The 24,238-nt window shown below is 37.0% G+C and overlaps 1 protein-coding gene across 1 annotated transcript in view; it reads right to left on the minus strand.

The window, feature by feature from the left end:
- Positions 1–13,405: 13,405 nt before the first annotated feature.
- RAB22A (RAB22A, member RAS oncogene family) overlaps positions 13,406–24,238 on the minus strand; it is a 34,947-nt gene continuing 24,114 nt past the window's right edge. Inside the window, exons 4-7 of the mRNA XM_026697448.2 lie at positions 22,151–22,222; positions 21,968–22,074; positions 20,971–21,080; positions 13,406–19,483 (exon numbers count right to left, since the gene is read on the minus strand). Of these exons, the coding sequence (XP_026553233.1) occupies positions 19,386–19,483; positions 20,971–21,080; positions 21,968–22,074; positions 22,151–22,222 (387 nt within the window). The 3' untranslated portion in view covers positions 13,406–19,385. The remainder of the gene's footprint in view (positions 19,484–20,970; positions 21,081–21,967; positions 22,075–22,150; positions 22,223–24,238) is intronic.

Genomic DNA, 24,238 nt, shown 5'->3' on the forward strand with positions numbered 1-24,238 from the left:
GCCTGGGTCCTCTGATTGCTCAGCCAGCCTCTGCCCTTCCCCAACCTCCACCACCTCTAGAGCCACACTTCCACTCCTTGTTGGCTGTTCCTCCTCTTCCTCGGAGTCAGTCTCCACCAGGGGTATGACAGCCAGCCTCACTGAAAAAGGAGATGGATTGAGGCATTGCTGCAGAGAATGTATTCTGAGCCCATTAAGTAGTTGGGTTATAATTCCAGTTTTTCTCAAACCTCAAAATGTGTCCCACAGAAGTATCTGAATTTACTGTTGGGACAGTGATGTAAGAATAAATGCACCTTGTTCCTCATCAGATATTCTTTGCACTAGAAAGAAAGGATAAAGGGGATTTTCCAACCAAGGTTCAATTCATTGTCAAATTTGAGTTGCTTCATTTATGGGTTGATCACTGTTGCAATGTACTGTTACGCTAAACGTTGCAATGGTTAACCTTGTAAAAGTGATGGATGAACAATGGAATGTTGCCATATGATACTGGAGAAACGAAAGTTATATGGAGAAACAAGAGTTATATGGGAGAAACGAAAGTTATGGAGATAAGAGTGACTGGGCGGGGCTAAGAAGTAGGAGCAATAAGACACCAGCTATGGTATAGGTTTGCATTAGCATAATTATGTAGAAAGCTTCTTTGTCTCTGCTATGACGTGTGCATGTAGCCTATAAAAGGAGTACCCACCATTATTAAAGTGCCTTTTCATCCCGATTAAACACTGTGCCGTGTGTTTATTTATTTACCATGAGAAGGCCCAGGGCTCTGAGTTCAGACCCTGTCGTCGCCAGGAGGCAGGCAGTGAAAAGCCACAGATCACCACTTGGTTGGTCTTATTGGAAGCTAAGGAGGGATGCACTTGATAATGTGGATGGGATTCCTTCAATAAATTGAAAATTAAAAATTAATGGAAGAATATAATGGCAAACCACTTTGTTTTTATAAGAAAATTCTGTAGATGTATTAAGGTACCAGTAGTTAAATTAACTTTGGAGACTTTTACTTTATGTTTAACATGTATTTAAATAAAGACTAATACTAATTTTATAATATTACCATTATATCATTATATATTATTATTATTATAACACAAATAATACCACAGTATGGAACATGCCTTCCCTTTGCAAGTCTGTTTAAACCATGTTATTCCACTGTACCTACCATTGGTTGAAATTGACTATTGTCATTTATCTTTGAGATGTATGAAAACAAAATTTCTATTTGCTTGATTTTTTTCTGTTTTATTCTTGTTCACTGTCCAGAACTTTGATGATTATGGCAATCTAAAAATATTACCAATTGTGGTTTTTGATATTTATGGCCAGGTTGGTGATGGAGTTTTCTAGGCTGATGGTCCTTTAGAACTTCAACTTCCTTGGATGTGGAGTAAAAGGTGCCTCAGGACTTCATGGTCATCATGACACCCATGGGTCTGACCCAAGTCATCAATGTCCCAACACACTCAATACTCATATGCTAGAACAAGTTTTCTTGTTGGAGCAGTGACAGTGTGGATGGAAGGTGAGGAAGACTGATAACATTCCTCTCTTGTGGAGATGAGAAGAGTTGGAAGGGACCTTGGAGGTCTTCTAGTCCAAATCCCTGCCTAGGCAGGAAACCCTATACCAGAGACCCTACACTTCAGATATATAAGTCTCTGTTGGCCCTGATGTTTTCTGATGTTTCTACTTCCATGCTGTAGGGAGGTGGACTTACTTGATTGGTCTACCTGAGGTGACTGATTAACCAGAAAGCTTACAGAGGGAACTTGGGGTTTCCTGAAGGTCTGTTGTATTTTCCAGCTGAAGATTTAGTTGCTCCCTGGAATGTGAGGGAGGGACTTCGGACTAGATTATTTCTATATGGTCTCTCTTTTCCTGTGGATCCTAAATTCCCCTTAGCTTACTGAGGAGAAAGAGGGAAGGAGAGAGATGTTGAAAAGAAACTAAGAGTGCCACAGGAAGACTATGAGGAATAAGCAGGACCGAGCATCAGCTGGAGATGTTATTGGGGTCTAAGTTGTGATGGATAGGGAGGCAAAGTGCCAGTATCTTTATTGCATCCACACTCACTCAGAAACACTGTTCAAGGTAATCCTAGGGAAGGATTGAGATTTGCAGGGCCACTGTGAAGAATGTGCATGGAATCTATTGGATAAAAATCACTCCAATTCACATGCAGAACCATCCCCGCACAGACAAAACTGAAAACGTGGGGGGAGAGGGGGAAACAGGAATGGATTGTGGATGTGAGCAGGAGAGAATCCTTGCACAACTTTGTGTTGTATATTACTTGTGCCTTTGTTGAACTGCGAGAATCTTCTTTCAGTTAGTCATGCCTTAGTGTCCTTTCAGTTGGGCTATTGCAATGTTTTCTACAGAAGATGTTTTGCCCTTGAAGAACATCTGGAATCTGCAGTTGGTATAGTATACAGCAGTGAGAGCATTGATGGGCACATCTCAATCGGTGCATATTACCCCTCTGCTCCACAAGCTGCATTGATTGTGGTGAGATGGGTGTCAAATACTTTAATAAATAAATAAATATACTTCTGAGCTTTTGTTATTTTTTTAAATTGTTGTTAGCCACTCAGTTATTTGATTGAGATGGGCTGCCATATAAATTGAATAAATACATAAATTTAGCTGCTTGTGGTCTTTATTCCTCAGGTGTATCACTGCATCTGTCCAAATGGTTTGTTTCTATTTTATTTTGGACACAAAGCCCCCTTCAAAGTGTTTTACAACATTAAAACATAAAAATGCAACACTACCATATGCTTTTTATTTTTATAAAAACCTGTTTTTCAGTACTGCAGTCAAAATTCATACTTGGCTTTTGTCTTGCAATGAAGTGAAAAAGCTATATGAAGGAATGGGGGAGATCTGTAGTGCTACATATGTTGTTCCCATCATCCTTTATTAATAATAAAGGTTGCCTGGAGCTGAATTGACTTGCAGTTTGAGGAAAAGCATGGAAGCCTTTTGGTACACAGAAATAATATTGAGCTTGATACATTATTGAATGTGCAGATGACATAAAATTGGATGGGATAGCTAATACTCTGGATGACACAATGTAATATGATCTTGGTTGGTTAGAAGGAAAATAATAAAATGCAACTCAGCGTTCTTCAGTTTGGCTTGTCGATGAATATGCTTGAAAATGATTTTGAAATTGTATTTTATGATAGGGTGTAAATGAGTAAGCAGTGTGATAATGGCTGCAAAAAAGAAGACAGATAATTGCTTCCAAATCATGAGCAATACTATGTTCACTCCTACATTGCATTGGTCAGATGTTGCCTTAAAAGACTGGGGGATATTTAACCTTGAACATAAAATGACCACGGAAAGTGCAGGTTGCAGATTTTTAGCTCCACAAAGAAGGGCTGCACACACAGAAAAATCAAGTCCTATTCATGAACATGTCATCGTTCCAGTTGGGGTTGGTACCTGTAGAAGGGCAAATTGTTTTCTAATTTAAAAGTAATTTAAAAATGCTACAAATTATCTCAGAGATGGTGGCTCCTCTGTGTTGCATTTGTTCAAACATCAATTTATTTATTTTTACTTATTAGATTTTTAAAAATCTCACTTATATTACTTTTATAAATAACTCTGGGAAGTAAACATGCATAATACTCTCTATTTTCCCCATAACAACTCTGTGAGGTGGGAATAAGTGACCAGCCCGGTCATTCAGCCCCTTTCATGCCTAAGATGGGAATAGAACTCAAGAGTGTCCTGATTTCTAAATCAGCATCTTAACCACTACACCAAACTGGCTCTCAGTTGGGCGGCTGTATGTATGTATATAGATTTGTTTGCTTGGCTTTTTAATTTTGGATTCTTGCATTAAGCATGGGGATTGAATTTGATGTTTTAAATCAGCGCTCTCCAGCCTTTCTGGCTCCACAGACTTGTGGGGGATAGTTTCACGTATGCAACCTATATGTGCAAATAAAGCTTTGCATGCTTACCTGCCTCTTACATGGCCAGGTTTCCAAAAGGCATGATCAGCTACTGGTTCATGGCCTAGGGATTGGGGACCCATGATCTAAATGGCCTCTTCGAATTCTATAACTCTCTGAAAATTTCTGTTTTGATATATATGTTTTCATTCACCCCCTCAAATCTATTCATTCTCTTAGAATTGTTAAAACAGATGTTATAAGACCCCTTGATTTTAAACTCTGTAGCATTGTTCTACAGAAAGTCTACTATATGAGGATCACAAAAAAGCAGCTGGAAATGCCTCAAGCCATTGCATAATGTAGGCTGCAAATATTTAAATATTTTGTTTCTTAAACACTCTTTTAGAAAGACGTTTTGCTACAGAAGAAAAGTATCTTCCGTGCTCTTCTGCTTGAGGTTGCTCCAGAGGGTAAAATGAAATGACCAGGTCATATTTAATTGTAGACAGAACAAAATTAGCCCGACCTTCAGCGTGGGTGACTTTTTCCCTGTAGTTTGGATGACTTCAGTCTAGAGAATTATCTGTCATCACAATTAACTATTAAAACATGTTGACAGTTGCCATTCCTTTCCTGAGAGGGTGGGGAAAATGTGGATTGGTTTTATAACACCTTTAGAAGTGTTTTTTGCAAATACAGTGAAATGTATCAGCTTTATCCTCCAAAGAACCCTGTAACAAGTATTGTAATAACAAGTATTGCCTGATAAGATCTTTGAAACTGAAGACTTAAAGCATACTATAATCAATAAAATAGAAAATTCAGTTTAAAGCCAGGCAGCATGCTTGTATTTTACTCAGAAAAAAACAATTTCTGCCTTTCAGCTTAACAGCAATTTTATTGCACCCATTTATTTTCCTTTGCAGAGGAATTGTTGCAAAACTAGATTCTTGGATTTGTCTTGAAGAATGCTGGGTGTGGGAATTCTGGGAGTTGAAGTTCAACACATCTTTATTGAAGTTGAGAAACACTGCTCTATAGTAATAGCAGGGGAACTCAGTGGCTCAATAGATAAAGACACTGAGCTTGTTGATCAGAAAGGTTGGCAGTTCGGAGGTTTGAATCCCTAGCACTGCATAATGGAGTGCGCTCCCATTACTTGTCCCAGCTTCTGCCAACCTAGCAATTCGAAAGCATGTAAAAATGCAAGTAGAAAAATGGGGACCACCTTGGTGGGAAGGTAACAGTGTTCCATGTGCCTTTGGCTTTTAGTCATGCCAGTCACATGACCATGGAGTAGTCTTTGGACAGCGCTGGCTCTTTGGCTTTGTAACGGAGATGAGCACTGCCCCCTAGAGCTGGAAACAACTAGTAAGTATGTGCAAGGGGAACCTTTACCTTTAGTAATAGCAGATTTATGTATACATCAGTTTTGAAGTGAAAACAGATACTCCCTCCCCTTGGTAGCAGTTATAGCAGATTGCAACAGAGGAGCTTCTAAAACTCTTTGGAGTAATATTGAGCTATAATTCATTTCATTTCCAACCAATCTTGGAGCAAATAGGAATCTATCCAGGGATACTACAAATTATAGAGGAACAGAATTTGGCCATCAAGATTAGAGAAGTCTAGAAACATAGGAAAGTGTAGCAGCTTAAAATATAAATTTGTGCATGGTAATAAGTTGCAATATAAAAATTAGGACTATAGTTATCTTTTGCTTAAATACATGCTTGTTTATTGTATCTTTCCTCAATCAGATGGCGGGTGGGGGGAGGCATGGTGGACTATACTACCCATTATCTCCAATGTGCCCTCTGGGAATAAAAGTAGTTGGCTCTGAATATTCCTAGAGTGCATGAGTTTCTTGTTAAAAAAGGGGTGGGTGGGGGGCGGGGTACATAACGGACTCTAAAGATTTCAGAGTTTTTGTCACAGCTGGGCACTTAGTACAGCATAGTACAGAACGCTAGAAGGAGGCAGGAGTTACAAAATCTGATGGTCAATAAATTGCCCATTCCTATACATCTCAACATGATGTGTAGTGCTATAAATTATACAATAGGTAACTAATTGTCTAAATCTGTTGAGTTAGTAAAAAAAAATGTCAAGTGTCTTGTCAGAACTGGTGATAACATAGTATTTCTATCACATGAAAATAAAGGACTGTCATTGTAAGTGTAAAATAATCGTGCATGTAACTATTTTATCCAGTTTACTTTGGGATGCCTAGATTCATATAGATTCAGCTCAGTGTAGTGGTTAAAGCATCAGGCTAGAAAGCAGATATCATGAGTTCTAGTCCTGCCTTTGGCATGAAGCTGGCTAAGTGACTTTGGGCCAATTGTTTTCTCTCAGCCCTAAGTAGGAGGCAATGGCAAACCACTGTCAGAAAAGCTTACCAGGACAATGGTAGGGACTTATACAGGCAGTAGTCAGGAGTCTTCCTGACCTGAAGGCACTAAACAAGCATACCATACATGCAAAGCTCAAGAATGAGGATGGGATTAATTTCGGAATTCATGAAGAACTACAGATCACATTGAAATTATGTGTTACAAACATTTTTATTAAATAATTTACAACTTTTATTTTGCACAATACATCCAGCTTGTGAGTTAGAGTACTATTATACTATAAGAGTACATTTTTGAAGCTGACACAAGGCTTTTTAATATGTTAAAATCAATGTTCCCTCACAAAACTATAACTATGAGAAGGAATGACCAAAACAAACCCCCACCCTTCCAACGCCAAGATATTAGAAATTAGGAATTCTCTACCCTACTTCATCACCCTTTTCACATTCTTAGGACCAGCCTAAGAACACATGCACACGTACACACACACATACACACACACACACTCCCCTCTTTAGTCTTCCATATGCTTGGGAAATCATGGTCAATGTTTTACCAGTTCAATATCAAGCTTCTTTTCATGCAAATACAAGCTCCCCGACACCCCTCCACTCGGTGCAATCCACTGCAATGTTACCTCTTGCAAGCCTCACTGAAATTAATCCAGAGTTAAGCAGGCCAGGATTCAGTTTCTCACAGCCCCTTTACTGATGTTTACGTTTAGAGGAAAGTTTGTACCCTTGGACTAACGTGTTTATTTCAGTAAGACAGTTCAGTAATTTGTGACATTTCAATTTCAGGGTGAAGAAAAAAAAAAGACTTCTATAGTGATGTTTTTTTGTCCTTTTAATGATACAAAAAAACCCACCATGCACTTAATTTCTGCACAGCAAAAGATTAAGCCAGGAATTGGAGTCATTATACTCAAATCCGTGCTATAAGAAAGTTTCTAAAACAGACCTGGGTCACATGGGAAAGCCCTTGGTACCCCTAAGGGAGTGCTTCGGGGCTCAACCCTCTCTATAAGAAATAACAGGAAGAGGTCATCCCTTGGTTTGCAATAAGGCAGCATTATTAGGGCAGATGGTATCCAGTATACATCTCTACCCCAGACCAAATGGAAGAAGCAACGGAAGCCCTCGCCTAATTCCTGGAAACTTATTTTACTGTTTGAATAGGGAGAAGCAAATTCAGGTTCAACTGAAGTAAAACTGAAGGGCTATTCATTCAGAAGGCCACTGGTTCTGTGATTATTACATCTTTTACTCTTCTCCCGAGAAGAGGGGTCTGCAATCTGGAGGGGTGTGTGTTCCTCTAGTACTTCTGGCTCATACTGTGGCCAGGAAAGCTCTGCCTAATGGGGGTTCTCCTTACAATATGGGGTACTGAAGATGGTTGCTTCATGACCTTGGTAACTCTTAAAATGGAATACAGATAGTCTTTGCTCAGGGACTACTCATTCAGAGACTATTCAAAGTGGTAACAGTGCTAAATGAAGTGATTTATAACCGATCTTAGAAGTTGTGGCTATTGCCACATCTCCGTGGTCATGTGGCCACAACGTGGTGCTTGTCACCTGGTGTGCAATTATGATAGGTGATCTCCATGACCACTGCATCTGTCAAGCAAAGTCAATGGAAAGCCGACAGCGAGTTTCCATCACGTGATACCGCGCCCAACAACCACAGCAATTTTCTTAACCACCACAACTGGAACAGTCCTCACAATCTGTCGTCACGTGATTTTTCGCTTTAGGTCTGTGATCCTTAGCGATGGAGTTTCCAGTTTCAGCTATAGTTGCTAACAAACGACCTGCATTGTACTTTGCTTTTCATGGAGCTCCCCTTCAGTCTATCTGAAAAATTCAGTTGGTGCAAAATGCAGCACCTTGTATGCTTCGCTGGACAGCTGTTGATGTCAAACAATGCTAAGTAGCAGGAGTTGCACTGGCTATCAGTACATTTCAGAGTGCAGCTCAACTGCTGATTATCCCCTATTTGGACCTGGACCTGGATATCTTCAAGACTACCTGTCCTATGGTGGACTTTAAAGAAGATGGTGATCTGAAGACAGCTCCATGAATAGCAGAGATTACTTTTGCGGCCATGAACAGGTAGATCAGCTCCTTTGACCTTCTCTGGACAAAGTGAGGACATGAGATCGTCCAAGCTGTTCTCTTTAAAATTGCTCCTTGCTCCCTCTTTCTGCAGGATGGGAAAATTGGGAGATGAGGGAATTGGCCACTGTTCTCCAGCCACAAAGCCTTTTTAAATTACACCGAGTTTGCACTTGCCTTGCTAACCATTTTTGGATATTGTCTATTAAGTGCTTTAGAATGACAATACTATATATAAACATCGGATGAATGTCTTCCATCTTTAATGTAAGAAAATGAAGATCTATCTTTATAATCTTTAAGAATTTAAAATAAACAGCAAAAAGCAAAGCAAGAATTTGGCTATAGAAAGTTTTAAACAGAATAAGAGCTTAGAAAACATTGAAAAATTGGGTTTTGAATATTAAGGTTTTGAAATTAATCTTAAAAGAATAAATGAATTTTTGTGGGAAAGAAAAACTGGTTTTGTTTATTGGAGACATAACAAGACAAGTAATTTATCATGGTGTTTAGAGATCTTTGAGAACTTGGACTAGGACTTGCACAAGAACTTTCAGTCATGTCACCTATAATATATTGTGTAGTTTTGGGAACAGCCTGTTTCTTGATAACAGAAAAAGATAATGCAACAAAATCTACCCAAGAACACATGAATGAGAATTTGAGTAAGAATTTGCCATCATATTAAAAAGAAAAAAAAATGGGAGGATGCTTTAAAAATTAAGGACAGAAAAATGATAACCCCAAAAAGTAACTAGAACATTTTTTTGTGGGATTTACAAATGAGGCTGTTTCAAACAATGAAGAAATCCGTAACAAGGATTATAACATAGAATATCAGAGTTAGAAGGGACTTTGGAGGTCTTCTAGTCCAATCCCCTCTCAAGAAGTATCTGAATGGATTAAAGAGCAAGACTGTTTTGTATAAGAAGATACATTGACTTGGCTTATTTGACAAGATTTAAAATATGGCGTTACTATTTTGAATGATTCTTTTTGGATTTGATGATATCTGGACTGGAAAAATATTGTATATTAATTTGTTTACATTTAATATGGTGTTTAAGTTTTTCCCACTACAGTACCATGATTTGGCAGCGTTTAAACTGGCTCTTATTTAGCTGTCTTTTAAAAGAGTTTTATGTACTTGTTCTTTTTAAAGAAGAAAGTATCACTCTTTGTAATGTTTAATTTTTATCTTTTGTTTACATTAGGATGCTTTATATAGCGAATATGGATTTTTTATAGTTAAGAGTTGAGGTATGAAATGTTTATCTGAATGGAATATGTTGTTATTTGGATGATACTCTTTGGAATTGCCATTTGGAGTGGAAACATGTTGTGTATTTGGTGTGTTTACACTTAATATGGTATTTAAGTGTTTCGCCCTAGGGTCACTCTAGAAGGGGCTTGCTTTTTAAAAAGGAGAAATGCCATGTGAAACTGCAGTTTTTTGTTTCTATTAGGATATTGGAAACACTTTATGCCTTTTAAATGTGGTTTTGCTTCTGGCTAGGAGCAGAGATATGGGATGTTAGTTTTATATATATTAATTAATGTTATTATTTTAGGACTTTACATATTTTTCTGACACCTGGATTGGAGAAGATATTTCTTATTGGATCTGCCTATATTTATGGAATGAAGAGTTTTATATTTATTAAGAGGAGATAAAGTAATTATGAAATAGTTTGTACTTGTGATGAGAATAAAGGGAAAGTTGCTTTCTTAGGGGTTTTTAAAAAACTTTTTTCTCCTTTTTGCACTTTGGTTTATATTATTTTTTTTACTGTTGTAACTAAAACTTTTAATAAACATTAGGTTAAAAAATACTGCCTAAACAGGTGGAGGCCTGAAAGCGTATTCCTTATTCTGGATCACTTTGCCTCCCAAGGTATGGGAATCTGGAAGACCTCTGGGGCTTTAAGAGTGCAGAAGTGTCAACTCCAGGAATGTGAAGGATTTATTGTACTTTTTGAAGCATAATTATATATTGTATTCCTTTTATTGTATTTAATTGCTGTTACTTAAGCAGTTTATAAAATTCTAAATAATTTAGGATGATTTATTATTTTATAAAATAAATGGTGTATTTGAGATTCGCCATACTAGCTTATGGTTTGGAATCACTGCAATCACTGCAATATCTGAAAAGGCACAATCTGTTCTAACTTGATCTAAACAATTTCTTAACTATAAACTCTATTTCACAATCCATTTTATTGATATGTCATTTAGAAGTATTATATATCTTAGAGTAGGATGACTAATTATTTTGTAGCAGAAAATAGGGAGTGTAAAATCAATTTCAAATGACATTGCCTCTCTCTTTGCACTTCCAGGGGTTTAGCAAAACTTCCCTCCTTCTTTTTCAGTTTAACAATTGTCAACATACCTTTCTCCTTAGTCATTTATTACCTAAGCAGACATAACCAGTTTCCCTCCATAAATTTTATCTCCAAGATTTTATCTTTTGAGCCAACCTTTCCAGTTAGTCAATCTGCTTCTCTAATTGCACTATTCAAATCTGAGAATGCAATTCGAATAAAATCTAACAAAATATCAAGTCCTTCTCAAGTTGTGGAGTCTGTCTTCAACAGTGTACTGTAATAAGGCAAAAGTCTTTTTACCTCATTTCATCCATAACTGATATTTTCTAAACTCTCACTCTAAAACAAACTTCTGTATAATCCTTTCCACCATTTTGTACTTGTTTGACCCATCTACCTTTGCAGAATTTCATTTTCATATTATCTACCCATGTCCCCGTGGGAGATCATTTTGAAGATTGGCCTCTTTGTAGTAAGTGGATATGTATTAACTACCCCATATTCTATTATAGTAAGAAGCATATATCCTCATAAGGTGACGTTCAAAAGGCAATTGAATTTTGCTTCCCCATCCCCTTGAAAACATTTCGCTTCTCATCCGAGAACTTTCTTCAGTTCTGAATGAGAAGCAAAACATTTTCAAGGGGAAAAAACCAAAGCCCAGTTGCCTTTTGAACAGCATCTTTGGGACAACCATGAGCTGGATGATTGAGAATCTCCACAGACATATCCCCACAATCACATTCCCCCCACCCCATCTTTGCTGGCTGTTTTCCCACAAACTGCACAATAAATATAGTCCTCATGAAGAATGGTGATGATTCTAAGTATTGGACTTAGAGACCTGTTTATAAATTGAAAACAGAGAAGTGCTCTACGGTATATTTAATTTTTTTTTTTCCTTCACTATAAGCCATAGGTATTTCTGAATTACAGTGCTGCTCAGTCTCTGGATGTCTAAAATGAATTCTGTATGACCTAAATCAATTGAGTGTACATTTGCAACCATAACTACAGTGATTCCAAGTAACAATAATTTAGTAGGCTAAAGGTACATAGAATTGGTGCGGCAAAAAGATTCACTGATTACTTTTATCTTCCATATAGATTACTTCTAGAACCAACACAAAGAAATTCCCAGGATTGGAAAGATGCAATTGTGAATCTTGATTAAATCAGATCTGTATGATATGACCTAAAGGCCAAACTAGATGCGTCATTAAATGTGTTAATGAATTTATACAGTGGGCTTTTTCTATTGTAAATAGCTGCAACCATGCCTGACAGTAATATTGGTTTAGAGAGTAATCCTTATTAAATTTAATGAACCATTTATTTTCAATGCAAACCATAGCCTCTTGGAAAAGAGAGAATGGAGTCCTTACCCTATAGTACTGCTTACTGTAATCTTGCAAAAGAAGTCCAATGCTGGATTGAGAATCTTCTTCTGAGTTGTGACCATGGAGTGTAGAAAAGTAACATTTTGAGTTCAGCTACTGCTTTTATGATTAAACTATTATTTCTAAATACTTTATTTATAAAACATTTCTGCCATATAAAAAGCTTCAGTTCAAATCCCACCAGGCTCAAGGTTGACTCAGCCTTCCATCCTTCTGAGGTGGGTAAAATGAGGACCCAAATTGTTGGGGGCAATATGCTAATTCTGTAAACCGCTTAGAGAGGGCTGTAAAGCACCATAAAGCAGAATATAATCTAAGTGCTATTGCTATTGCTACTATTTCTAAATAGTTTATTTATAAAACATTTCTGCCATATAAAAAGTTTCTAAAGGCTAGCTTTTTAACCAGTTCCATTAAATGTAAGACAATACATTTAATGCTGCACTAAAGTAACAATTTGCCACATAGCTGTCTGCAGGGGATAGAGTGGATTTGGGACAATGGGGATATAAGAAAATATATGACATCATGCAAACGATGCAACTGGTATTATTTCAGACAGCTTGGCACTATTATATATATAATTGTTATTTTGATGTCATCATGGTCTGTTACTGACACCTATGGCTCCCCATAGAGATGTCAAGGCAAGCAAAGGCTAAACTGAAATTACAAGAAATATCTGAAAACAGAACCAGAACAAATCCATGACCAGATGAAAATAGTTTCTTTAATGTAGTTCTGCTATTTACAAAAATCATGCCAGACTAACTGCATTGTCTAGGGAAAAGGGGAATAAAGGGTTCAGGAATCTGGCCTCTGATGCTTCCTCCAACTGAGAAACTTTAAGCTTGCCAGCCTCTTTATTCCACCCTCTACTCTAGCTAGAGATCTCAGCACAATAGTTTAGCGATAGAAAAGCAAAAAGTAACAAAAATCACCCACCTTCTGTATTAACACAATTCCTCTACTGATATAAGTACATTTTATCTGATTGGTGTGGCTCTCCAGAATGACATGCAATTTTGGCTGCAAAGTGTTACTGTTTTGCATGAATGAGGGGCTCAGTTATAGAATCTGGTATGCAAAAATGTATCAGGTTTAACATCCAAGACCCTAATAAAAGATAGGCAATGTAAACTTTTATGTAGGCTTCTTAGGATTTTAAAGACAAGTTTTTAAAATGAAAGGTTTGTTTCTTCTGACAAGTCTATAATAGCGTTCCTGCTATATAGGAAGGAAGAGATGAGAGTATCATTATGTTTTGTTCTGATTTTTTTTTAATATGCTGAAGTGATTTAATTCTTGGATGCAAGCTTCTCAGGGTACAAGAAATTGAATGCAATTATATATGATTCATGTAAGAGACAGAATGAAAATACCCTGTTGGTAAGTTCAAAGGAGGAGAAAAATCAATTGAAGGCAATTATTTAATATTTGCCAGTGTATCTCTCATGAAAGAATGAGTTATTAGAAAATCCCAGACCTTAATCGTAAGATCTTGACATTCCTCAAAAAATATATGCTCAGGGAAAAAAAACATTTTTTTCCAAAGTGACTATTGAAAGCTGGGTACTTTTGAAATATAATTTCACTGGGAAATGTCCTAAACCTGTGTATTCCTGCTTGCAGCTATTTATAAAGTGAAACCATAGATGAGGAGTCGTGGGTAAGGCAGTTCAAATGGCTGCATGCCTGCTGTAAATTAGAATTCCCCCAAGATCATCCAGAGGAAGATTTGCTGATCCAAGCTACTAAAAATAAAACCTCTCCTGTTCAGCAAACATAGTACAGAAAAAGGACATTCCAAAAACATCCATTGAAATGCAGTGATTAATCAATATGATACACTAGATTCCAGTTGAGGCAAGGCACTCCCCATTGTGACCTAAACTAAATGCTATTCATAGCAAGAGTTCTTTCCTCCAATCACTGCAAGAAATACTCTTACAGTAGCAAAGGCATAGTAAACCAGCTTTGTAATTCCTTTAAGAAGCAGAAATTAGCGTTAACAATGAAGATCAACAGGGTAAAGATATGCTAAGACACATTTCATCTTCTTTGCTTTAAAGGCCTAAGCAAGAACTATAGTAGATGTTGATCACAAAGTAAGACGAAACAATTTAAGAGTGCTTTTCCACATTTGGCTCACCTATCTTCAGTGGCTGACCAAATAGTTATTTCCCTTAATTTAAGTTCTATCATTTCCTGCAGGTTTGTATATTCCCTGTTGCTTTCAGTTTGGAACAGTAAGGGGAATCACTACAGCAAAGTCAGCTGAGGCCTAAAGACTATCAGCAGGTTCTACGTATTTAAGAAGAAAGTGAAAAATAATTTGCCAGAAATGTTTCCTTCTGAGTGGCTAGTAATATGATTTGCAGGGCTTAAACCATGTAATCCTCTATACTGCAGCGCTACTTGCCTTGAAAGAACTCTTTGAAGTCATACTTCTGAATATAGAATAACATGTACTGTAGGTTCAATCAAATGCCAATGGGCAGCCTGAAAGTTATGTGTACATTTATTAACCTGAAAGCTAAATCTTGACAAATGGATCTTGGAATATCTCTGACAGACTCAGGTTCCCATTGGAACTCTGGTGAGTGCTTTTTGAGATAACTTTGGTTATGCTTTCAAAAGTAACTCTGTCATATATATTTAAATGACTAGATAATGCTATGTTTAACTAGAATTATGAGATTCCTTTGAGCCTTTGCTCTTTTGAATCCAACTATCTGTGAGAGTAGATCAATGATCAGAAGGCCAGCAGCTGTTGTGTAAACAATGCCCAGGTGCAGGATGTCCAAAGCAGTCCCTCCTTCCCCTTCAGTAAGGGTGCAGGGTCAGAATTTTTAGCAGAATTCTCTGCTACCTTTATCATTTTCTCTAATTAATATCTCCATCAGAGACACATATTTACCTCTTTTAGTCTTGACTGTAGTAACAGAGATCTGACAGTACCAAAAGGTTATTTTCAGTAAAGTTATCTGCTTAATTTTTCAATCACTATTTAAATCAAGATAAATACAGTTTCTCTTTATCTATTGCTTTTTATATATTAAAGCCATGTTTTTAAAATTTTATGCATGGTGACAAATATATTTTAGATATGCCACCAAATAGTGAGTTTCCTACATAAATGACCAACTATTTTACTGCAGTGTCCAAACCATAATTTATAGAACTGGTGTATATAATCTTTATGTAGTCATAGCACCCACAAAAAAAGGCGGAAGTATGTCCTCTTTTGTTTTTTTGTATGTTTCAACGTATTAGTTTCATGCAACAGCACAAATCTTGTAAGAATTAATAGAAAGGCATCTGGTAAAAAGAAACTGCTCTTTTCATTCTGCATCGAGCTTATTCCAGTATAAATTAAAGCTGAAGATAAGATTTCAATTACTTGGGAGATAATGAACACATAAATCCATGTGAAATCGCATACAAGTGAATAACCTGCAATATACAACCTGCTCTCAAAGAAACAATTTATTGGGACTTACTCCCTGTAAGCATACATAGGATTATGGCTTTGATATGCATATACTTTAAATAGCAAGGCTAAAGACCTCTCCCAATATCAGGTATCATTCCACCTATCTCTCTTCCTGCCTCCCCACCCCCAGAAAAGCCCCATGAATGAGATCTAGGATCAATGCAAGATTGGTAGATAGAATTTTTTTTTTTCTTTACAAACAACTCACTTGAAACAGTTTAACTTCAGTAAATGGGAAACTAAACATTCCCAAATAGAAGGGATGCTGAAGCTCAAAATTCATATTAATTTGCATAGCAATAAGCAAATAGCACTGAGGTACTGTAAATAGCGCCCTTTCTCCAGTAATGAGTAGGGATTTAGATTTAAATGATCTCAATACAAATATTTGACTAAGTACATCCAGAGAACTTTGAGGCAGGCTAACACACTGGCAGTGAACTCGATGACTTGGGACAGGTAGGGAAGTTTCTGAAATACAGCCAAGGCCACAGCTTATGCTTGAAATGCCATTCTGCAGAGCCACATGTTAACACTAAAAGTAGCCCTTGACCTACAACCATTTGTTTAGCCATGTTCAAAGTGAAAATGGCACTGGAAAAAGGTGACTTGTGACTAGTCTTCAATTTGCAGACATTGCAGCATCCCATTGGTTACATGATCAAAATGCAGGCACTTGTCAACTGGAATATAATTAGGACAGTTACAGTGTCCTGGGGTCACTTAATCACCATTTGCCACCTTCCTAGCCAGCTTCCAACAAGCAAAGTTAATGGGGGGAACTGGATTCAATAATGACCATCTGATTTACTTAACAAGTATGGCAACCACCTTGCTTAGCAACAGAAATTCTGGTCCCAATTGTGGTCATAAGTCGAGGACTACCTATAACAGTAGCTTCAAAGGATGCAACTGTGATGTTAAAATATTCTGCTTACAGAGAAGGTGAAATAAAAAGAAACTGTCTAATTATAGGTAATTGTAAGAAAGTAGTCAATTAATATCACAATGGCATAAGTGAATGATGAAAGCCTTAAATAGCGGAAAGGTGCTACTATCACGCAGGGATAAAGTTGGCTGCTCTAGACATGAGTAATATTCTCCAAAATAAGCTTTGTGCTTGACCTCTCTTTATGTGTGGCATTAACTATTTTTAAGACTTATTTAGACTAACCAGTAAAGTATCATCAAGAAATAGAACAGTGATTATAAAATAGCCATGTGAAAAAGTTTTACTGTTTGGATAAGCATATAATCACTGGCATTCCAATATTATATCTATACAAGGTTTCCCTGGAGGACAAGGATTTATCTGATAGAGGAGATTATTTGTAGCTCAGGGTTGAAATGAAGGGTCCTTGGTGCTCTCTGAGCTTGGTTGTTTTCTTGCAGATATTGCTTACCTGAATTAGATAACATCATCAGTGCAGTGTGTTTCTATTTATATGTAGGTACAGAAGCCGTCTAATTATCTCCAATTCATTAGAGGGGTTTTTAACTAACATGAGGTTAAATCTAAAAAGTCCTTTTAAGCATTCAAGGTCCCAGACATTTTTGCTTTCCTCAACCCCATGGCAGTTCCTTGCCAATTTTCAAAGGTCTCTGAAACAGCACAGAGTTTTGATGGGAGTTTCTCGGACATGGTACAATGTTAACATAGAAGGAACTGACTGTAAGGTTCTTGCTGAAGCCTCATAAAAGTCTTGGAAAAGATCCTTATTTGACTTCAGTTTAATGTACTGAGCACACTGCCTTGAAAACACCCTAGTAAGTACATCCCTGATATTGTTTCTTTCACACATTCAGTTCCACATATGTTGCCAGACAAGCATTATATCATTGATAAAATCATGATCAAAGCTATTGGATTGACTTGTAATGCCAACCTCTCCAAGCTTTAATTCTAAATAATTATTGCCAGTATATGGCTCTTTTGATTAGGTGACATACATGTCTTCAAGCTGATTCTTGAAAGTAAAACTCAGAACAAACTAATGTCATAAACAAGTCAAGAAATGGAATGCACAATAGACTTCATTAATAATGTACAGATTCATAGTTTGGTTAGCGGGAATGCCATAATTGGCTTTTTTTTTGCAGAGAAACTTCTGATAAAGCATACAACATACTACAAAATTAGAATTTTGAATTCTTAGACAAATTCACATGGGCTTAAATATCCTGACTCAATATTTCCAATTGCACTGGTTAACTATAATAATTCTCCCAAAATAATGCTGAACTATATAGTATAAAATAAAAAAGTATAAACTGTCTATTTCCAACGTAACCTTTAAAATTCCCTTTTAAGTGGTGAATTAAGAACAAGCCACCAGACATGTTCCACCGAATAGGAAATATCAAAGCCTTATAGCTTCTTTTACACATTATGAGTTTACCTGCCTATATTTTAAAGAGAAAAAACATGGAGTATGTTTGCTCTATTTGCAACAAAAATAAATGATGGGAAATCATGTGATGGGGCAAGATTAATTTATAGTTTAAAATAAATGGAAAGCACAACCAAAGCTAAGAAACTATCTGTTTAAAAGAGGGTGTAAAGAGATGAGTTCAATTACATGGAAACAATATCTACACTGTCCCAGACAGTTAGCTCTGAATGCCATTTCTGGATTATTCATGATCTGTTCCCAAAGGAAGCCTCAAAGTACACTAGCAGCAACCTCTACTGGATAGTGAGGGAAATCTTTCCCAGTGCTATTCTAGAGGATGCCAACAGATTTAATGCTCATTGCTCAGGCTGGAATTCCTGGCAACTGTTTGTAGGACCTTCGTTCACAATCCACTTCATGGACGAGAGAGAGAGAGAAATAAACAAGAATCCTACCTTTAGCAATGGCACTTTCATAATTTATATTACTTCAGACACTGGTTTTATAAATAAGTATAAAATGGCTTATGCTAAGCAATTAGAAACATTTCCCACCTAACATGCTTGCTCTAAGGCTACTGACAGCAACTGATACCTGTCAGTTGTAGTCAAATTATTTTCATCTAAGCTTCTTACTAGTATCTTAACTGGAAGTTATTAAGAAGACTCTATGTCTATTGAACTATAAAATAATTAAATATAACGAGCTAAGATTGTCTAAGGCTACATTTTCCTTATTTTTGTTTTTGCTTAAAAGCAACGTTCTTATTTATATTTATAATAATATCAGAAAATAAAAAGTGCAATTTAAGATTGGGTACTGGATGGACTGATTTGGTCACTCTTATCAGTATCATTATTCTGGAGCCACATCAATCATCTGTTTTTTCTAGTCTTCGAAGAAGCAACAATGAAAACATTAAGGCTTACAGTAACAGCAAGGAGTGCAGAATGGCACTAAAATCAAGCCAAACCTTCCTTTCCATATTTTCTAGGCCACTCCCTCCAAAATCCATAAAAAGTGCTAGTTTCACTTCCCCAATTACAAAAGCATGGCAATGTTTTTCTACAAAACTATGAAATATCAAGGCTTATAATCTGTACATTGGATTCTCCTCTTCAAAGATTAAAGCAGAATGAAAGGCGATTCCCTTTGACTGTAAGATATTAGTCTGTACACTGCACACGGGGAAACAGTCTAACAGCAAGATCCCCATAGAATGTATGTAAGAATGCCAGAAATGGTCCATGTTGGCTTTGACTATCAGGGAGATCAGAATCCATGATCAGTAATAGATACTCAAAATAAACCCTTAATGTTTAAGGCCAAATAGTTTATAAAATCTAGCTTGTTGGGTCTCAGTATCAACAACAGCTGCGTTTTGTCACAGAAGGCTGTCTTCTAAGTTTGAAACCCTTACCAATAGATGGAGGGTTGGCATCTGTGGATGGAATTCTACGACCTGCAGTGGTAGGGAAAAAACAGCATTAAAAGAGTATTAAAACAGCAATTGAAGACTGTAAATAAAATGAGAGGCTATACTAATATGATAAAGAAATAGAGACTTCTTCCTAAATCTAGTTCTATTAAAAGATACTCATAATTTTGATAATACATAAAAACAGAGAGATTATGACACAGGGCATTACAGATAAAAATGTAATCATCAATGCTACAGGCTGTTCTTCAACAGCCTAGAAGTCAGGCTAATCTTTCTTCAAATGATAGGATTACAGGTGTCAGGGGAAAAATACTTAAAAAAATACTTTAAAAAAAAGACTGGAAGCTTTAATATGGAGTTTTTGATGAACAAAGGAAATACTGATGATTTATGGATATGGGGGTGGGGGGGGGTTAAAGAAGGGAAGAGTAAGATGGCAATTACTCCATAGAAAGAAGGGCAGAACTTAAAATCCTATGTTTTCTTTTTTTACTTCTTGTTCTTATTTCATTTCTTTGTTCTTATTTTTCTTTTCATTTTAGCACTGTTATTGTATTATAAATTATAATAAAACTATTAACCCCTCCCCCAAGTATTAGGATTATATGTTTCTTGAATTAAACCAAAAGTACTGGTAAACTATCTAATAATTTATTCAAACTGCTTGGAATTCATCTTATAAGCTGAATGATTAATGATTAACTTCACCTTTAACTTGGAAAAAGCTCACCTATAAATTTAGTATTTCAAATTTATTTAATTAAGTAAAAATACCACACAAAATTGCCAGAGTCTTATCAGATTAATTACATAACATTAATTATCAGATATTGATAATTTCTTTTTCTCTCTCTCCATGGAACCAAAGGTAATATTACACAATAAACTGGCAATTTGCTGGGGCAAATATATATATTTTGGATAGTACTAATTATCACAAAATACACTATTAAACATGATACTGGATAGCTTAAATGAAGCTTAAATATTTCATAGCAACAGTTGCCTATACAACATAGTAAATAAATATTAAACCTCTATGTTTAAATTAATTTCCTAGGAGAGAAATGTATTATTTTTCTTACAATACCACAGAAACTTGGGAAAAGAACGTGTGTTTTAACTGTGTCTACTTAATACTTTTGAGGAGAAGTGCTTTTCTCAACACATTGAAGTACTGATTTCAAAAAGTTTGTGCAGCTAATGCTAACTGTATATTTCATATCCTCTCCTTCTAATGATATGAAACAAAACCACTACATATTAGTTAGCAAAGTTAACAGGATGAAAAATGTTAATGCTGGTACATTTCTCATTCTTATGCCAAGATATGATTTGAAAGATCAAATTAACCTCTGAGTCCTAATGATGAAATGAAAATGATGCTAATCATGAAGAGAATTACAACTTGGTAGAAGCAGAGCATGAAGCTAATACGATTCTTTTTGGTTAATAACTAGGAACTCAAGAAGAAAAATATTAGTGATTTACTGACATTGAATACTTACTTATTTCTATAAACAGTTCATTTATGTTTATTGCATTTTTTGCACTAGTCTCTACAAATATTGCATGGATGGAATCTGCATAGTCTTTAGCATCTTTTTCAGTAACTTCTCTGCAGGGTGAGAAGAGAATACATACTATAAATAAACAATAATGATTTGCCTTCATTTTAGCAAAGAAAATTAATTGCAAATCAATGTAGCATTATCAGTTATTTCTACAACTAATCCAAAGTCTGTAACACACTTTGTCTGAGAGATGTGGAAATATAATCAGTTTCTGTTTAACAGAATTGGTAGTGGTAGTACAACTTTCTAGACTGCCAAACATTAGTGGTTCAATATAATAGGTAACTGCCTAGAGGCATGAGATAGACAGCTATAGAAATTGATTGATAGATTGAATTAATAAAATATAGCAACAAAAGTATGCGGATAATTCTGCACATCATAAAACATAAACATTTGGTTCCATAATGATTTACTGATAGTTAAAAGGCAGTAATTTTTTATAATGTATGTTCAGGAAGGCATGAATGACAATTAGATGTTCAAATGAAGTTTAATTTCAACATTCCTACATCTATTTCCCAGCATTCTGCCCTCCACTCAACCAATTAGTTAGGAACTACGGGGTTGCTCTTTTTTTCTCTTTCAAACATGATTTAATCAAATGCAAGACTCTTTCATTGTTATATACAGTTTATGCTGCATCCCTTCTATCCTTCATTATATAACACATCGACCAATTTTCTTTCAGTGGCTTGATTAACATAGTGACCGGTAATTAAAATGAAAGTAAATTACTGTTGTGAATATTAAAAACTTAATAAAATTTGTTTTCAGACAGCCTAGGTGTTTCTTGCCTCTTCTTCAATATATTAAAATTAATTAAAGATTAAAGTATCCATATATTTTGGAAAACTAAATATACCAAGAGATTGTGGTAGGTTTGTAATAAAATGTTACCAACAGCTGAATAAGACTCTGTTTAATTTACCTTACATCATTAAGATCACACTTATTTCCAGCAATTGCTACAACAATATTGGGTGGTCCATGCTGGCGAAGTTCTTTTACCCAGTTTTTTAATGTTGAAAATGTTTCCTAAAATGGAAGCAACAGGATCAATAAATTTAATAAAATAGCCAATTTGTAGATTTTGCAAATGCATTTAATTTACCTCTTTTGTAATATCATAGACTATAATAGCTGCGGCAGACCCTCGATAATACATTGGTGCCAGAGCACGAAACTGTAAAGAGAAAAAACACATAAAAATAGCTTCTGTGCCATAGTAATCATATCAAATATTAAATGAAAAGGGGATTGAAATATGAGTAAGAGAAATAAAATAAAATTCATTATGAAGCATCTTTGTCCTCCATTAGTTTTTTTCCTCACATTTCCTCCAAACAAACAAGTAATACGACTAAATGAGAACCTAAGTACCGTGTTTCTCACATAATAAGGCCGGGCCTATTTTTTTTTGAGCCCCGAAAAAACAGCTAGGCTGTCTTTTCGGGGGTGACTTAATTCCCCCCCTTGCATCCTCGCCACCAGCAGCTCCTAACGGGTGATCATGGTGAAGCACAGAGAGCTCCCTACTCCCACTTTTGCTGCAGACACCTTTGGCACCTGCCGCCGTTGCTTTCCCTTCTGCCCATTCCGCTGCCACGTTTGGAGCTGCTGCTTCCGTGTTTGGAGTGCCACCACCATTTGGAGCTCCAAACAGCGGCAGTGCTCCAAACGCGGAAGCGGCAGCTCCAAACATGACGGCGGGCGATCTTTTTATTTTGGTCCACGCGAAGTTCAGAGCGAGCAAGAGAGGGAGACTGCGATGCCTCCATCCGAGATGGCAACCTCACGAGTGGATCACAACGTGGCTGGAAGCCCGAATCGGCGGGAAATGATGGCGATCTTTTTGGAGCGAGAGGAAAGGAAGAAAAGAGTTGCAAGGCGTAATTTGCAGGAGGAAGTGGGTGTACCCCACGGCAGGGAGCCCAAGGAAGAAGGCCTGGTAGGCAATGGAGAGCATCCCGTAGCTGTGGAAGCAGCCTAGAGATGCTCCCGGGAAGAGGCGCAGATGCTGCCTTGTAGTCCCCAAACCAACTGCGTGCGCTGCCTTTAGTTATGTGAGCTCCGCGCTTTGGGCATCTCCATGTGATCGCGACCCTGTCCTTTCCACCTGGCGTCCTTGCTGCTTTCTGGCTCTTTAGCAACCAGCTTCGTGTTTCTGCCAGGAGATAATTCCTTGTCGATATTGACAACCAGCCACATTGTGATCCACTAGTGAGTTTACCATCTCGGATGGAGGCATCACAGTCTCCCTCTCTTGCTCACTCTGAACTTTGCGTGGACCAAAATAAAAAGATCGCTCGCCGTCATGTTTGGAGCTGCTGCTTCCGCATTTGGAGCTGCCGCTGCCATTTGGAGCTCCAAACAGCGGCAGTGCTCCAAACGCGAAGCTGGTTGCACAATACAGAAGCCTGATGATGGCAGATGAGATTCTGCCGAAACGTTGCTACAACTTTAAAAGCACAACTACAATGACGTGGGAAAATACCCGAACAAAGCTGAATACCATACATGTAAGTACCCGCGAAAACTTAAGAAAACAAATATATATATCTATATATAAATAATATAGTGTTAGAGATGGAAAATAAATTATGCCAGCATCTTTATTGTTTTAATTAAAAAACATAAAAAATTGAAATAAAGATATAATTGTACTGTCTCCTTGCACTTCCACAATTTATCATAGAGCATCAGCATGTTTTATATTGGTTAAAGGGTTAAGAGTTTAGAGTACTCTAGGTACATATAATCCACTGAATTGTGAAACTGGCTAAGCAATCAGAGCCAATCACTTTCTCTTTGTTTAAATTGCTTTCCCAAGTTGTTATACCGTGTTTCTCCAACAATACGGCCTCTACCAATAGGAAGTCCCAGCATGTTTTTTTGGCATAAAATCAAATTAAGCCCCTCCCCTCAAATTTAGGCCTATTTTAAAACATACAAAATAAGGGGGAAGGGCGGGGGGACTTGCCGTTAGGAGCGCCCGGCGAGCAGCAATTCCTCGCCACCAGCCGCTCCTAACGGGCGATCATGGCGAAGTGCGGAGAGCTCCCTACTCCCACCAAACACCTTTGCTGCAGAACCAAGACTTTTGGCACCTGCAGCTGTTGCTTTCACTTCTGCCCATTCCGCCGCAACGTTTGGAGCTGCCGCTTCCGTGTTTGGAGTGCCGCCGCCATTTGGAGCTCCA

The sequence above is a fragment of the Pseudonaja textilis genome, chromosome 3, assembly GCF_049901715.1.
Source record: "Pseudonaja textilis isolate UNSWEBS1 chromosome 3, rPseTex1.2, whole genome shotgun sequence".
In the NCBI taxonomy this organism is placed as follows: Eukaryota; Metazoa; Chordata; class Lepidosauria; order Squamata; family Elapidae; genus Pseudonaja; species Pseudonaja textilis.